The following is an 11,695-nucleotide window of genomic DNA, read 5'->3' as shown; positions in this document are numbered from 1 at the left end:
CTGGCGCTGACAAACGGCAAAGGAGATCAACGTGAAAAAACCTGAATTCCAAATATTGGAATCTGAAATCGCCAGCCCGTTGCGACACTGAATCATTCTATATGGAAAGAAGCCTGTGCCCAGCAGTGGAACACTTGTAAGCCATGTTTAAGACTCCAAAATCTGAATTAAAGGAGTAGGAAAATCGATCTCATAGAAGTTTGTGTCGTCACAATAGAGCATACATTCTTAGTCCTAGATTGTTATATGTTGAATTTATTCTCCAGTGCTAAACCTGAAACTGGAACCATGTCTCCTATGTTATTAAAATATGTTTTGTGAATCGGATTGATTGAGTTGAGTATGACTTGACTTGACTGGTCTGAAACGGTCTGAAAGTAGTCGGGCAATTCCCTTAAGTAAGAATGAGAAAACCGTATATAAATATAACTCCTGTATCCTTTAACATCTAAGTAAAATCGTTTTAGACAATGATATTCTCGTAGCAAAATTTAGTACCGGCAAAATTTTATAGCCACCGACTTCATTAGATGCTGAACACAGGAATTTATTTGTTCTAACTTAATTAGTTTTATCAATTAGATAACGATCTTGAATTGTCAAACATTTAGATAAACCACCTGCATTATCATTTAGCCTTCATGAAAGTCATTTTTTCAAATACAAGGTTACAAAATAGACCTTGGGTATTTTTTTCGGTATTTATATTATTTCGGTATCAAATGCCAGTCAAATTCGGGATAATGAGTGTTCCGTATATACTTTCTGAAAAAAATAAAAATTGACTGAAGTAAATATTTACTCAGTATATCCACGTCTTGCCAACTTTTGGATTGATTTAATTTTTTTATATTACAACCGATTTCAAAAAGAATTGGTTTGGTTCTTTTTGTCGGAACTTGAACTTAAACGTTTTACAAACGGGAAAATCCACACTATCATCTGGTCAAGGCTAGGTTAAAATCTTATTGAAGTAGTACTTAGGACATGGTCAAAGTAGCACTTAGGCCAAAGAACACTCAGGACTGGGATTTTGTCCTGTTTTTTTTAATATAAGAAAATTTCGAAAACATGTTTAAATTTTATTTTCAAGAAAACCTCTTTCATATAAAATTCTCGTGTCACTCAACCGATTGTTATAAAATTTTGAGTACATATTCGAGAATCGGATAACATTTTTTCTACAATGTGGCAAAAAGACGTTTGCTGGGACAGCTATCATGTTATAACAGAAGAAATAGTGCCTGCTAATAATAAAAAAAAAATATTTTAAAGTCGCAGAATAATTACACAATCACATTTATTCCATTGAGTTTTTATTTAAATCTTACAACAATAACGGCTTCTGGCTTCCATCAAAGGCGTTCTAAGATTACGCTTGGTGATATTATTTTATATTTGTAAATTGATGTACGCATCGATCATGATATTTATCTGACGATTAGATTTAGGTCGCGGTTCTTTCACGATACTAACGTATGCAAAAGATATTAGGATGTAATTGGAGTAATTAGAATTATTAGCGAAGATACGATCTACGTTGTAATTCAAGACGTAATTACAAAGGCTATTGATAAGAAGTAAATAATAAAAAAATACAAGAACGCCAACTTACTGCTGATGAAAAGGGACTTGATTGAGTTGTTTAAAGCGCACTCTTAGAACAAAGTAGAGCGACGTTCCGTTTACCCAAAATCTTTAAGGCAGTTTTTTTAATACCCATCATATGAAACCTGTAGGTTTGCATTGGGAATGCTTCGCATAATCTGTGATTATCCAGCCGAAAAAAGCTTGAAAGTACTTGCAAAAATATATCTATAAGGTAAACGCTCCTAATACGGCGGTAGTCAAAATCGCTTCCTATTACGGTGGTATTTCTATTTTCGCGTTTTATTCCCGTTTTATTCAGTGTAGGTAGACCAAAACCGAAACTATTTATTCAAAATCTTTTACTTTTTGCCTTAACTGACATTTGCAATTATAGCACATAGACAACACAACAAAATCAATCAATCTCTGTAACGTAATCGACGTGAGAGGTGTTTCCATACAAACACGGAACAACAAAAGTAAGAACACAAATATTTAGAAACTAAGTTTTTCGTATTAAGATGCCGTTCGAGTTTGTTCTTTTGTTATTTATAGCATTTTCTTATTATTACACTCATTATTTAAATAGCTTATTTTATATTTGTAAGTCATTTTTTACCAAAAAAATTAAAAATAAAATACCGCCGTAATACGATACATATTTTGAAAATTAATCCTAATACGGTGGCATGACTCCGAAATAGGAAAAGTACTGGTCATGTTTAATTGTTTATAACTTTCAATTGATTAACTTATTCAATTAGTTTCAAGTTTAGTTGAAATAATTATTAATCACATAACTTAGAAACCATATTCTGTGGTATGTGTTCTTAATTGGAAATCTAGTTAAATATGAAAACTGTCGAGCAAAAAATTTTAGTTTCTTAGAAGAGGCAAGAATGGGAAGGTGTATTTTGATTTATCACAAAACATTTATTTTGTATAAATTTTGATTTGAGTTTTACAAATCTGAGCCAAAAAACTGTTAATATTTGATTAGGCATTTTTACTCTTTTGTTTATCGAAATATTTATGGGTCAGAATTAAGATTATCGAAAACATGAGTAGTTTTCCTATTACGGCGGTAATTATTTCCAGGTAACTCCGTGTAGGGTTCTAAGATCTCCTATTACGGTTCTATTCATTTATCTATAAATTTAATAAATCTGTAGAAGGGTCAATTCTGTACACAAAAAATATTGAAAGAATAAACAGCAGCGAGTGACCAAACCCAAATATGTGATTAAAATTTATTTTGTCTGTCTGTATGTTCAGGCATCACGAGAAAAATAACTGTTCGATTTCGATGAAACTTGGTATAATTATACCTTATTTTTCAGTTTTATCCATAGACGTTGTTCTGTAGAACTGCGGGTGCCGGGGAAAGTGATTTAATCCCTCGAATACTATTGATTCTCAACAATTTTCCATTTCAATTTAAGGGAATACAGTTTCCTGTAGCTTTATGTTACGCCATGACAATAAGCCGTTAGGCCTAACCGTATTTGGGTCCCATACATATTAGATGTCATTGTCAGAGTTACTCAAAATGGAAAAAAATCATTTACCATTAATTTGATTACGCAATTTAATAAAATCAATTTTCAATAAAGGAAAAACTTTTACTAACACATTAATATTATTAAATAAATATTATTTGTACGGAACTTTAATGAATATAAGTTCTGACCCTCCGTATTAGGAGCCGTCTACCGCAGTAATAGGATCAGAGCAAAATTTTACCTCCGTATTAGGGAAAATCGACCAGACTATCTAAATATTTTTTTAAAATAAGAAATATCATCAACAGAATCATAATCTCAACCGCAATACAAAATATAAATTCCACTTTTAATGATATAATTTTTTTCCACCTTTAGAAATACATACAAATGCTTATTTTTGTTTCTTACTTTCAAATGTTGCGAAATACCTCCGTAATAGGTGCTTTTACCTTAGCTAGTTTTACCTATCTGCTAGTGCGTGTAAGTGCTACCCGCACAAATCATCATCGTTATCAACTGGGCTTATTCGTCGGCTTCCAGTCTAACCGGATCTAGCTAAGTTCCAGAGCCATGCACATGTCATGCCTCTAAAAAACGGATTTGTCGGCACAATAGATTATTTGTTCATTAGGTAAAAAATATTTTTATAATGTAAACAGACGTACAATAAACAATTAAAAGATTATCTTTAAGATGAGATTGCTGATTATTTTGCGACTGATATCGAATTGCTTCCGAATGGTATAAAATCGTTTGATGTGCGATGCGTTTATGTTATTCAACAGTAATTACTTTCAAGGTAAGTTTTGTTCATTGTTGATTAATTATAGTAGCAGAAAAACAAAATTGAATAAAAAAAAATCAATTTCTAGCCTTTAAAGAATTGGGAGGTCATCAAATAGATCAAGAGTGAATACTATATTAGAAAAATAAACTTTTTTTTTCATACAAATAAATTAAACTTTGATGATATTTCTATAAAACCTCAGTGCTACATTATTATAGTTTCAATAAACTAATAGTACTATGTGAATTATATTATAATAAATGATTTCAATTACAGATTCAAAAAATTATCACCATGAAAAGTTTCATCGCTTTCGCTTGTTTGATTGCCAGCATCAGTGCTGTGCCCCGGTACGGAGTCGCCGGTAGTAAGTGCATTTTCTTCTTCTCTTCTTTTCCAAATAGATGAAAAACTATCTCTAAACAAATGAAACTTGCTAATGTAAATGTAGACTTGTTTCGGTATCTTAAAGTAGAAGTTTGTAGTAATGAAATAAGATCTTGTTATATATTCTCCCTTTAAGAATAAAAGCCTTAAACAGTCCCAACAATGGCATGCAATCACATGTAATTGAACATTATGGTCTTTAATCTTTTATTGTCTTTTCGAAGAGATAAGATGCTTTTTCGGTCGTCTCATACAATTTCTTTAAATTTCCAGTTGACTACAATGACGAGCGTATCGTTACTGGTCAGATCATCAGCGCCATTGATGACTTAAGCCAATCCATCAAGGATGCAGGTCTTGACCCCCTTTACATCAAGAGGGAAGACAGCTCGTACGCTCTGCCAGTACCTGTGTAAGTAATTTATTTTGTTCATACAATTATTATTCTTAGTTTCCAGTATCATGAAGTTCTTTGAATGCACTTCAGATTGAGTATAAGAACATATTTAAAGTTTTTTGTCTATCAAATTACTCCCAGTTGAATAGAACCGAAGCTGGATAAACATTTAGAGTCTACGAGTCGTAGAATTTTGACATTAATTTAGATTTTGTTTTTATTAACGTCTACTAAAGATTCCTTAAACAGTATATCAGATACGTTATCTTCATTCAACAGTAAAACTGATGAATGAAGTTGTTGAATGTTGACTGATGTTATTTTTTCTATGTCATCTATTAAGTAATTTAGAATTTTGATCTTCTTCAGGATCTTCAACTATGCAGCATTCGTCGAAGAGATTTTGAGTACTGGTCTCAGCAACATCAAGGTCAACAGAATAAACTACGGTGTTCTCACATCTCGTCTTACATTCGACATTGAAATTCCCCGTGTTGAGTTTGCTGTCGGTAAGTAAATGCACAATTTATTGTAATAGTCATTACCGTTAAATCTTAGTTAGCTCTTAAGTACCTTTTGGAGTTTTGTAGAGTAAATTTTTACCAAGTTTCCCTACAATAATAAAACTTCGACTCGACCTCGTCTTTGATTTTTATTTAAAAAATATTATCAGCATTCACTGTGGAAAAATTTAACTTAAAAATGTACACACTTAGGACAATGTGTAGGATATTCACTATCTGTTAAGATCATAAAAAGATTAAAATAAAATATTATTATTTCAGGTGCTTCCGCTGCTAAAGCTACAATTTTCAGCAACGACATCGAAGGTCTAGTGTCTGGCACGTAAGTATTTTGGCAATAGCTAAGCAGCAAACTATATTGCACATTAGATAATTTACTCAAATCAAAAACATTTAAGATCATCCAGCGTCTACGCTATATACGTTAATATTTCTATAATATCCTTAACATTTTCATTACTTTTCGAATCTGTGTCAACAGCATTGTTCGTATGATCTCTTTTCATTTGTACAACAACAACTGGTCATAACTATTTACTTACAATGTTCCTCCTTATTCCAGGGTTGTGATCGACAGGATCCGCGTCACCGGCAACGTTCGCGTCAGCATTGGTATCATCTCTGGCATCTCCATTCGAAGTGTTGACATTGACTTCTCTCTCCGCGGCATTGAGGTATGAGTCTTCATGTGTTGCTTTTATGCTAAAGTTAACTTATCAAGCTTACTGCTGGGCAGAAATATCGGCAATTCACGCTTTGCAAAACACGAAGGAAACTTACCAAAATAAATAATTTTTTGGAAAGCATATTGAAAATACCGTTATTTGGTAAAAATATAAATTTTCTTGTTTATCAACAATTTATTGAATTGATGGTTAGTTTTTGGGCAGTATTTTGTTCAAGATGAACCTGTTTTCTTTTTATAATTATTTTATTTCCTTCCAGTCTAACGTCCGCCTAGTCATCCAAGGAAACAACTACTCCGAGCAGATCAATGAGTTCCTCGGCGCCACGATTCCTGACACCCTCAAGTCTCATTCCGTAAGTATCTACGCCAGCAACATTAAGTACGTGGCCTAAATATAATCAGAATAAACAAAAATCGCCTGTTTCGATTGGCCAGTGACTGTTAACACTGAAACACGACTAAATTGAATTTAGTTGATAGGCTTTGTTAATTGGATATCAGAATCCAATAAATCGATTATTGTCAATCTACAATTAAAACAGAAACTAAAACTATCCATAATAAAGATCTATCATGATAATGTTGAAGTATACGAGCTCAAAAATGATGAAGTAGAAACTTAGTATCTTGACAACAGAGTGCTTGGAGTAAGTATTTATTAATTAATCCTTTATTTTTGTATTACAGAAAGAAATCAACAAGCTGCTCGAGATTGTCGTGTTGGAAGTCCTCAACGACAACTTGTAAATGCCGACCCCCAAAAGTTTCATGAAATAAAGTTAAAAGTGATACTAGGTATAACAATTTTAATTTTAAGTCCTTCATCTCATGTTACGTTTCTTAAGTAAAAAAAATGTAATAAAAATATTTTTCATATATTTTTTGTTTTGCTCTCTGGATGTTCCGAAGGTGTCTCAATAAAATTTTTGTTGTTCTTAAGCATACAGCCATACAGCTATTTACTTTTACAGTCTTAAATTAAACATGATAAGACCTCAAAAACTATGTGGGTCTTTTGTACAGAAAATATATCAAAAACATGACCGGTCAAATTGTTAATCTGCTTTTCTGAATGAGAATCTAAAGCTTTCTTTAGGAAAAATACTTGGTATTGGTCTTGGTATTATTCAACAATTTCATTCACTGGTCCTACAGTGGTTTTCGAGGTTTTTTTTTAAATATATTATTGCTTCCTAAGTGAATATCACAATACGGTCGGAGTATTTTTAAAAGCGGTATTAGTTAGGTATTTAATAAAATTATTCATCATCAAAATGAAGAGGCTATTGTTGTAGCTTTTTCTCGATCCAGTGCAATGTCAACAATCTTCCTATGTATTCTTGTTACAAATATCTTCTTGTCAAGTCAAACACTTTTGACATATTATCAAGAATAATTGAGCCTTGTATAAGTTCTAGAAGGAGCTGTACTTTTTATGTAATTGTTATAAATGGTCTCATATCCTCGAAATGTCAGTATCTTATTGACTTAACCATAACTGCGGTTCCTCGACATCCGGGCTTTGGTGTCGGTGCATGGCAATGCGTTGCATATCTTCATGCTGCATGACAAGCTTAATTCAATATCCATCTATTCGCACAACACCATTACTTAGGTTAGCTTGTTACTGTACAAAGATAGGTGAACTGGTTTTATACACGCGTTCTTTAAGTTGGACTAAGGGCTGCGCCAGGGACGTTACTTTTGCCCCGCCTCTTCATAGCCGAGCATATAGCCGGAGCTCGTCGCAAAACTTAAACCATTGCACTGGGAAGCGTGTCCCATGTTTGAGGAATATTTTTCACACATTATCCTATTAATACCCATCCTTATCGTAGGCATAAAAGTCACAGACAATCGAATGTAGATGCAGAACTATTGTTAATTATAGACGGGACAATTAGACAAGTGGCTAAGCATGATAAGAAAATAATTCAACAAAAGAGACGGTTACTTTGACTTTAAAGCATTGTGCCTACTCTTAGAGTAATAAGTAACAGAAACACCGTTCTGTGCTTCAATAACAACTATAGCATTACTTTAAGGTTTAGCGGTAGGCTTACATCAGGTAAACAAAACAAAAAAAATGTAGTAAATGACAATTTAGAATACAAAACATTTAGAAGAGAGGGTGAAAGTTTACATTTTCACGAACGCTAAATGACCGTGCATCTTACATATTATGTACACACATGAAATACACTTACTAGCGTACAAGGTGTGTAAAGGTTGGTATGAGTAAATGAAGGAGACATTCAGATTTTTAATTTACGTTTTTTTTTTCTCCGGTCATCTTTAAAATATTGTTTCTGGGCTTTTGTGTTTTTGGGTCTGCATTAACAGGTTCTTTGTATTTGGTTCCTGAGATTTGTTAAGATATTTACCTTGCTACAACCATATTTATACAACCATAAAGTCTAACGAATTATATATATAGACAGCAAAACAAATTAACCAACTTTATCTATCATACAATCAATGGATACATGCATGTAAAGAGTCACCATCCGCCACCCAAAAAAAAAATTCAAAAATCTGCTAGAAGTTATACTTTATTCAAAAGAAGCCAAATGGTCGACTAGTGTTATCTGTTGATCTGTTGAGTGACTACTGGAGTCTACAATTACAATTGGTTCCTGACGTGCTCCAACAGGACGATCTCAAGCAGCTCGTTGATCTCTTCCTGTAACACAAAAAAAAAAGAAATTAAATAAACAGAAACTAGAAACAAACAAAATTCTAATTCTGGCTATTCGGTTTTTACTTGGAAACTTTCGAGTATTTTCTAATCAGTAGTAGTAACATCAGTACTTACCGAGTGAGATTCAAGAACCTCAGGAATAGTGGAGCTGAAGAACTCGTTAATCTCCCTGGAGAAGTCTCGACCTTGGATGGCTAGGCGGATGTCAGACTGTAAGAAACAAATAAATATGAAATTTACAATACGTTATTATGTTTTAAAAGGCATCTGGCTGAGACTGGATGCGGAAGGATGACGGGGTATTGTAGTGTAACTTGTAACAACAATAAAATGAGTCGATTGGACTAGTTGTCATTTAAAAAAAATGACCAAATTAGTAAGCTATGAAAATAAATATTCAATAAATTGTCGATAAGCTTTGCCCTTAAGTATCCTATGATTGTTTTACCTGAACACCACCAAGAGTGAATTCCACATCACCATCGTGAACTGTGGTGCCTGAGATGATACCGACGGTGACGCGGCCTTTACCAACAAGACGAACTCTTTCGATTACTAGCCTGAAGGAAAAACAGTGTTATCATGAGACAGAATTGAATGGTGTAAAGAGGTTGTTCAAAACGAACTAGTACTTAAGAATTCAAGTACTAATGATATATTATTTATATATATAATCATGCCCTACAAAATGAATATAAAAAAAAAAAACTAATTTAGACCTTGAAATATTTAAGTTACTGAAATACGTAAACAAAACCACCAAAAATATAACTGTTTACGTATATCCCCAGTACTTACTTTCCAGAAACCTGGGCTTCCAATTCCTTGCTGAAAACAATAGCTCTGGCGGCAGCAGCGCCTAAAATCACAATAATTATATTATTTTCTGTTCTATCATATTGTTTTGTTTTTTTTCAATAACCAAAACAATATTTTTTTATTTACATACCAAGAGATAACTCAACACGGGGCAGTTCAAAGTCGAAGTAGAGGCGAGATGTGATGTAGCTGAAGTACAAATTATTGACCTTGATGTTGCTGAGACCAGTACTCAAAACCTCTTCAATGAAAGCTGCATAGTTGAAGATCCTGAAGTAGGAGATCAAAATTCCGAATCAGTACATGACATAAAAATGATGAATGTTTTTGAGGAAACATCGGCAAATGTTGTCGTGACACAAAGATGACAGAAAATCAAATGTGAAGAGTAGCTTAAAGAATATTTAAAATTAAAGCTCATAAAATTAGTATATTGAGTGACAAAAAAAGTGTGAGGTATATTATGACTCTCATTGGAAAGAAGGCCGAGTTTATGATTCTGAGAAAGCGGCTAACGAAGCATTCAAAAATCTTGAGCAAAACAACTTACGCGGCCACTGGCAGAGTGAACCGGGAGTCTTCCCTCTTGATGTACAGAGGGTCAAGACCTGCATCCTTGATGGATTGGCTTAACTCATTAATACCGTTGCTGATCGGACCAGTGATGAAACGTTCGTTATTATCGTTACCTGAAAGTTTAAAGTATTTGGAAAACTTATAAGAAAACCAGCTGATCAAATATAGACCTAAGTACTTTAAAATAAAGGGGACGTTAAAGTTGAAATGATAATTTAAAACTATTCTTACGGCATCTTTTTGGAGGTAACGAAAATCCTTTTTATTTTAATCCTTCCGAAAGTTCTGCCAAAGGTTTTTGGACCCAATATACTTAAAATTAAGTCTATATTTATATTGGAAAGTGGAAAGTATTTCGGTTTCCACTATTTATATACAGTACTTACTAGCAATCTGTGTGTCGTAGGGCACAGCACTAATGCTGGCGAAGAAGCAGGCGAAGGCGATGAAGGATTTCATAATGATTTATTGAGGGGTCTGTAATGGAAAAACACACCTTTTAAATTATTCACAAATCCAATATTTGAAAGCTTCAAATTATCTTTTAATATATGTATATATTTTTTTACCAAAAGCACATTTAAAATAAATTAAATGTGAATGAATATAGGCTTAGGATACACAATTGATAGATTTTTAATAGGCGAATTGGTTGAAAGAACATCTCTTAATAATTTAATCATCGGTTTGAGAGCAGTATATGAATCAAAAGAAAGAAAACCTTACCTTGGTACTAATACGTAGTCCAATAATAAATGGCATAGCTCATGAAACCTATTTATAACATTTTAGAGTGATTTAATATCAGTTGCAAAACAATCAACTATCTGATCTCATAGATTATAACTTTTTTTAACATTTGGACTGTACTTTGTACCATAGAAATAAAAAAAAATGTTAAGTCATGACAACCTAATAATTATTTTTTTGTAATTTAACAATATTATTAAATCAACTTGTAAATTAGTTTATGAAGTGAGGATATGAGGAGAGCCGAAGATTAAAAGAGATGTGTTATCAAATTTGTTCCCGCAGTTTGGGAAGGTTGATAGTGTAATATAACCAAAAATTTTTAATTGGGTTAAAGTTGAGGTACTTTTGATCTAGTCGCAATAAATGGTAAATGATAAAAAGATCTTGAATCGGTCCAGCCGTTTTTGCCGTTTGTAGCTGAAAGTTTTTTTCTCGGGAAATGCCTCAAAATTGAATTGCATAAATCCAACCGCAATGACACACAAACAAACAAGAAAAGCGAGTATAAAATCGTGGGAAAAACAAAACTTACTACTGTGGAAGCCACACAATGAAGGCTCACATCAATCCACATAACTTTCATTCGAACATTGGCTAAAGAGAGGCAGCTTGACTTTCTGTCAGGCGGGCCTTACTCGTGTACAATAATAATAATGTTAAAATCATTAATATTGCATATACCACTTAAGTATGTAGAATTATGTTGTGAATTTTGGCAAAATCTCACCTACACTAAAATCATACTAAAAAATTAATTGTAAAAATAATGGAAATGGAATTAAAAATGTTTCAACTGCTTTTTTACTAATCTGTGTATGTACGTTAGTTTTAAAAAATTCTTTTTCATTTTTATCACAGACTAATACACAATCTATGGCAAATAGAAAAATAAATATCCTACTAAAATTATAAATACTACTATAATATAATAAATGTTTGGATGTTCGTTCCTTTTTCACGCAAAAACC

At 32.8% G+C, this 11,695-nt stretch overlaps 2 protein-coding genes across 3 annotated transcripts; one reads left to right on the top strand and one right to left on the bottom strand.

The window, feature by feature from the left end:
• Positions 1 to 3,843: 3,843 nt before the first annotated feature.
• Positions 3,844 to 6,754, top strand: LOC113492930. Of its 2 annotated transcripts, none has more exons than XM_026870662.1 (8): positions 3,844 to 3,894; positions 4,159 to 4,246; positions 4,543 to 4,681; positions 5,036 to 5,175; positions 5,452 to 5,512; positions 5,753 to 5,864; positions 6,136 to 6,231; positions 6,566 to 6,754. In XM_026870662.1, the coding sequence occupies exons 1-8, from the start codon at positions 3,859 to 3,861 to the stop codon at positions 6,623 to 6,625; spliced, it is 732 nt and encodes a 243-aa protein (XP_026726463.1). In that variant the 5' UTR covers positions 3,844 to 3,858; the 3' UTR covers positions 6,626 to 6,754. The 2 variants fall into 2 exon arrangements, with proteins under 2 accessions (XP_026726463.1, XP_026726462.1); XM_026870661.1 differs by having other exon boundaries at positions 4,159 to 4,249; positions 6,566 to 6,732.
• Positions 6,755 to 8,412: 1,658 nt separating this feature from the next.
• On the bottom strand, positions 8,413 to 10,741 carry LOC113492933. The gene is made up of 8 exons (XM_026870664.1): positions 10,701 to 10,741; positions 10,361 to 10,451; positions 9,949 to 10,087; positions 9,529 to 9,668; positions 9,378 to 9,438; positions 9,028 to 9,139; positions 8,694 to 8,789; positions 8,413 to 8,561 (listed from the first exon to the last, which is right to left on the bottom strand). Exons 2-8 carry the CDS (start codon positions 10,431 to 10,433, stop codon positions 8,502 to 8,504), a joined length of 681 nt encoding a protein of 226 aa, XP_026726465.1. The 5' UTR covers positions 10,434 to 10,451; positions 10,701 to 10,741; the 3' UTR covers positions 8,413 to 8,501.
• Between the last annotated feature and the right edge of the window lie 954 nt (positions 10,742 to 11,695).

This window comes from Trichoplusia ni, chromosome 4 (genome assembly GCF_003590095.1).
Source record: "Trichoplusia ni isolate ovarian cell line Hi5 chromosome 4, tn1, whole genome shotgun sequence".
NCBI classification, from domain to species: Eukaryota; Metazoa; Arthropoda; class Insecta; order Lepidoptera; family Noctuidae; genus Trichoplusia; species Trichoplusia ni.
This window is presented reverse-complemented; position numbering and strand designations above follow the sequence as displayed.

Coding starts and splice junctions, on each gene's coding strand:
- LOC113492930 (XM_026870661.1), top strand. CDS start 3,859: ATGCGTTTATGTTATTCAACAGTAATTACTTTCAAG. Junction 4,682..5,035: donor TACGCTCTGCCAGTACCTGT/GTAAGTAATTTA, acceptor GATCTTCTTCAG/GATCTTCAACTATGCAGCAT. Junction 6,232..6,565: donor ACACCCTCAAGTCTCATTCC/GTAAGTATCTAC, acceptor TTTGTATTACAG/AAAGAAATCAACAAGCTGCT.
- LOC113492933 (XM_026870664.1), bottom strand. CDS start 10,433: ATGAAATCCTTCATCGCCTTCGCCTGCTTCTTCGCCAGCATTAGTGCT. Junction 9,669..9,948: donor TTCACTCTGCCAGTGGCCGC/GTAAGTTGTTTT, acceptor CTCCTACTTCAG/GATCTTCAACTATGCAGCTT. Junction 9,140..9,377: donor GAAGCCCAGGTTTCTGGAAA/GTAAGTACTGGG, acceptor TTTTTCCTTCAG/GCTAGTAATCGAAAGAGTTC.